At 27.4% G+C, this 5364-nt stretch overlaps 1 protein-coding gene across 2 annotated transcripts in view; it reads left to right on the plus strand.

Annotated features, from left to right (window-relative positions):
* LOC106683171 (probable E3 ubiquitin-protein ligase HERC1) overlaps positions 1–5364 on the plus strand; it is a 75099-nt gene that overhangs the window by 61931 nt on the left and 7804 nt on the right. For both annotated transcript variants that reach the window (XM_067046064.1, XM_014424462.2), the window contains 6 exons: positions 926–1226; positions 1311–1427; positions 1922–2083; positions 2508–2699; positions 2825–3006; positions 3773–4051. In XM_067046064.1, coding sequence (XP_066902165.1) covers positions 926–1226; positions 1311–1427; positions 1922–2083; positions 2508–2699; positions 2825–3006; positions 3773–4051 — 1233 coding nt within the window. The remainder of the gene's footprint in view (positions 1–925; positions 1227–1310; positions 1428–1921; positions 2084–2507; positions 2700–2824; positions 3007–3772; positions 4052–5364) is intronic.

Below are 5364 nucleotides of genomic sequence, written 5' to 3' on the forward strand. Positions count from 1 at the left end.
ATATATAAATTAAAATTACTATTAAAAAAAAAGAAGATATATCTTGTTATTCCAGAACTTCGTCAACATTTCAATGACTTTCATCAAAACATTCCTGGGATTCAATTATATTACTTAGAATAATGTGGTAAATTGAATATAACTTAGGTTTTTAAAATTATAAACAGATCCATTGTGTCTGGTGGATCACCTCAGCAAAATTGAATTTACTTGTATAAAAAAAGTCCATGAGATATTTCCTAATATTATATATATATAAATAATTAACATAATAATTTCAAATTATGAAGACAATGGTGAGGATTGTGGTCAAAATAGAAACAAATAGTTAACAACTATTTGTTTTCCGACGTTTCGTTCCACTTTGTAGAGCTTCAATAGGGCTAAAGAGATAGAAAAACAACTAAGAACATTTTGACATTGTAAGATAATAAGATACAAAGAGGTAAATTATATACAAATAAAAGAAAATAAGAAATAAAATAGTATTAATATAAAATAAACAATTATAAGAATATAAAAAATTACCTAAACTGTAATGTTAAAAATGAAACTATAAAATAAACATTTTTAACCTTATAGTTTACATATTTTTTTATATTCTTATAATAGTTTATTTTATATTATTTCTATGTAATTTATCTTTTAGTATCTCATTATCTTATAATGTCAAAATGTTCTTAGTTGTTTTTGTATCTTTTTAGCCCGGATGAAGCTCTACAAAGTTGGACGCAACGTCAGAGAATAAATAGTTAGTTGTCAACTATTTTTGTTTCTCTTTTGACAGCAAACCTGACCATCTTCTTCATTATTTCCTCATATTGGTTGTGCATACTGTAGAGTTAAATGATTAAATATTTCTGATATTATTTAATTTTTATTTTTAGGATAAATTCATTTAAAGAATAATTTTATGTTGTTTCAGGATATTTCTATTATACGATGCTCACGGGCTTCATCTATCCTCCCCATCGCCAGGCATAATCTCATGAAAAGAGGAGTTTTCGGACTTCACACTGCTCCTTGTTTAACGGCGTTTATTGAAAATCTCCCTGTTCACATGTTCAAACAGTACAACTATGAAAATCCCTACGTCAGCAGTGGAAAACACTTGATTTACAGTGATTATCTAAAATGTCTCGTTGCACTCGCTCTTTCTTTATCATTTGAAAAAGCTCTCTGTTATAATAGGAGTCCTCCAAATTATGAAGATTCGACTTCGTTTGGTTTGTACCATTTTAATTTATTGCATACAAATAGTCGCATAAATGTTATTTAATAGTCACTGTATATTTTTATTTCTTTTTTAGTTCCAGAAGCTTCTTGGTTGCGCTTAGTGAGTCAAGCTGCTGAAGCTTCTAAGGCTTTAATTTGTAGGACGACTTTTCCTTCTGAATTTCTTCTGCATAAGCCAGAGATTGCTCAACGTAATTATGGATCTAAATTTTTATAATAAAATTTTACTAATATCATCTTTTTTTATTTTTATGTTATAAGTTACTATAAAATTCAGATATTTAATTAATAGGATTGATCACTCAGGATATGCATGTGGACTGATAGGACCATAAATCCAGACCAACTTCTCTCAGCCAATCCAAATAACTTATCCACACACTTGCGCATCTAGGAATTTGCCATAGTTTGGCTAACTTGTAGACACCTTTACTATAGCTTGATCAATAATCAGGATTTGTTTTTGATAACATCTAGAGAATCATGAAATTTAAAATAACTAGTTTCCAGGACAAGCAATGCCTTTCCAGTGATCCCTTTATTCTCAATATCATTTTTTTCAACAATTTAAAAAAAACTCTTATTTATTTTGCATTATAGTTAATATTATTTTGTAAAACTTTTATTAGATTTTAATCATAACAATTTTAATGCCTTTATTTATTTATTTTATGATTTTCAACAGCTGAATATTGGCCAATGGCTTGCGATAATGAAGTCTGGACATTAAAAGCAGACGAAGAGATCATGTCGTGGGCAACTGGTCTACCCCAAGACTGGCAACTAGGTTCGAAATGTAATGCATATCTATGGGGTAACGGAAGGCATGGACAACTAGCTGAAATAGGTATTTTTAACTAAATTATTTATTGTAAAGAGTTTTTATCCTATATTTTCTTCTATATAATTGTTGGTTGAAATATTGTCTTTTTTGTTTCTCATACTTATTATGACAAACCATTCAGTTCATTATTATCTCTTGTAATATTAACTCATAAGTTTTTCTCATTTTTTTTTATTGTAATTCAACTATGTGTTTTTTGTGTGATATGTATCGTAAAAAGTTACAATATTCTATAAATATCAAGTTTTTTACTTTTACTTACTTATGTGATGCATAGCATGAAGAAATATTGCGATCATGAAAAATTTTAAATCTGAGTAATTTTATTTTCTGATCATACTATCTTTTGCCTGGAGTCCTAAACACATTATGATGGATAAAAGGATCCTACTGTATATATAATAAAATATTTTTATATTCTTCCTAGGTCATAGTTCACCTAAACCTGTACTCTGTGAGTCTTTTTCAAATGCCCAGCAAATCATCTGTGGACAGAATTGTACTTTTGTGGTTCAAGCTAATGGCGTGGTTCTCTCTTGTGGTGAGGGAAGTTATGGGCGGCTCGGTCAGGGTCATGCTGACGATCTTCATTCTCTCAGTATCATTTCTTCATTGCAGGGTAAAATCCATCTCATATTAGAAGAATAATCAGCTAAAAAGTTGTTTAAGATTTAAAATTTATAATGTTTTATTATTTTATATATTTATTCAGAGTTGTATTATTTCATTAATCTTCTTCTTTAGGTTTTGTAATTGTTCAGCTTGCTACATCATGTGGTTCAGATGGCCATTCCTTAGCTTTGGCTGAGAGTGGTGAGGTATTTTCTTGGGGGGATGGTGATTATGGTAAATTAGGCCATGGAAATGGAGATAGACAAAGGAGACCTCGACAAATTGAAGCTTTGCAGGGTGAAGATGTCGTTCAGGTATTTATGTTTTGTTCTTTTCTATTAAGATTAGTAAAAATAATAATTTTATTAAAAGAAAGATCAAATAGCAATAAAACTATTTAATGTGAGTCAATGTTTCGCCCCATGTTACAGAGCTCCATTAGGGCTGAAAGAGATACAAATACTAAAACTAAAATACTGAAATAAAATAAATAAATAAATTACTAAAATAATAAATAAACAAATAAAATAAAATGTTTTTTTAGTCTTGACGAAGTTCTACAACATGGGGCAAAATATTGTCTCGTACGAAATAGTTTTTTTACTGTTTTTTTTTTTCTTTGAATGCACTTGGACTATCTTACTTTTATTATTACACGCAGTCAATCGACGATCTTCAAATAATAATTTTTTTTTTATTAAACATTAATAAATATAATATATTAAACCTTGGTTTCTTGTTTGAGAGTTGGTTATTACTTAAAAATACTTAAAATCAAACTTTAAGTTTGATGTATCCAAGTTTTAAATTTTTTCTGTTATAGGTTGTTATACCCAAGTTGATTTATTAAAAATTATGCTTTTGTTTTTTTATTATTTTAACTATTTAACATATTAGCCTATTTAGTATCACACTTTCATTAACAATAACTTAAAAAAAAAATTATATAAGGTAATCATATTTAAATAAACAATCATTTTAATAAGAATAGAAAGACAAAGAAAATTGTTAGAACTTTTTTAATTTATAATTCATTGAAGTTGTTGTTTAGTGTTTACAATTGTTATTTTATATGAATAGGTTGCTTGTGGCTTCAAGCATTCAGCCGTTGTGACTTCCGATGGCAAGTTGTTCACCTTTGGAAATGGAGATTATGGAAGACTAGGCCATGGAAATACGTTAAATAAAAAGCTTCCTGAACGAGTTGCAAGCTTTCATGGTATACCAATTGGACAGGTTGCTTGTGGTCTTAACCACACTGTTTGTGTTAGCATCATTGGTACGATGTGTTGGTCATTTGGTGAAGGAGATTTTGGAAAGCTAGGTCTCGGAAATACATCCACTTACCATACCCCTCAGGTTTGTTCTGTTAAATAGTTTTCTCTCTTTCTTGTTATTTTTTTTTAATAAAAAAATATCAATCTATACCCTTTAGTGTATTATAGTTTTTTTTTAAAAAAAGTGTAAATTACAATTTAAAAAAAAAAATTGAAAACTTTTGGGTAGTAAAAAAACATTTTTTCCATTATTTTCTTTGTTAGTCCCGTATACAAGTGAATGACAAGTAGATGGACATTCTACAAAAAAAATAGGATAGTGATAATATAAACTTTTATTAATTGGGAAATATCCTTAGAAGGAGGATATAAGGCATGTAGTAATTAAAATGGACTATAGAACGGACAGTTTGTTAGAAAGGTCATCCAAAAAGATCAAAAAACAAAAAAGAATAATGATGTATTAAGGGTTTCTTTCCTTGAAAATAATAAATATATATTAAAAAAATATTTACTTTCTCATAATTTTAAAATTTTGGGCTTTATTCTACCCTAACGTTTAACTGTATTTTTGTTAATTTTATTGCTGTACTGGTTATTTTTTGTATTCAAATTATAAATCTATAACCCCTTTGAACATTGTTTTTTAGATTCTGAGAATATTAACTGAGTCCAGAAAAATTTTGGAAAGAAATGTATAATCTTAATACAATGAATGACAACTGCTCTGGTCATAAAATTATGCATATATGGTATGGTTGTGTACTTACATCCCTAATACATATTGTCCTTGAGTGAGGCAGAATGTGTTATTTCAATAAAGGTTTTACAAAAAGTCATAAAATAAGCAGTAATATAATTCAGAAGATGGAGTAGAATAAACCAAAACCAAAATGTTAACACTTTAAGAAGTACAATAATAAATAAAATGCTGAATTCATTTAAATTTAAGAATTTTAAATTTCCTTTGAATTTTATATTTGAATTTTTATATATTCCTTTCCTTTAAAAAATGTTTTCTATACTCTCAGTTAATATTTTCAGAACCTAGAAAACAATGTTAAAAGGAACAATTAATTTATAATTTAAATACAAAAAATAACAGGTATAGAAATAAAATTAACAGAAGTACAGTTAAATGTTATATCATTTTGACTGCATTAGTTTTAAAATAACATCTCGTACAAATTTTGTACTTATTTATTTTTAATCTAAAAACTTCTAGATTGATTACATTACTTAATTAGATTAACTTAAGGTTTATTAGATTACTAGATTAGATTAATTAAATTATTTCTGAAATTAATGGCTTACAGAAGCGATCATAGAAAGCAATAAAATAAAATAATTTCTAATTATTTTCTTAAAATTATTTTCGGTTAAAAGTCATTCTGT

This window comes from Halyomorpha halys, unplaced genomic scaffold (assembly GCF_000696795.3).
Source record: "Halyomorpha halys isolate HHAL.00 unplaced genomic scaffold, Hhal_1.1 Scaffold471.1, whole genome shotgun sequence".
Taxonomy (NCBI): Eukaryota; Metazoa; Arthropoda; class Insecta; order Hemiptera; family Pentatomidae; genus Halyomorpha; species Halyomorpha halys.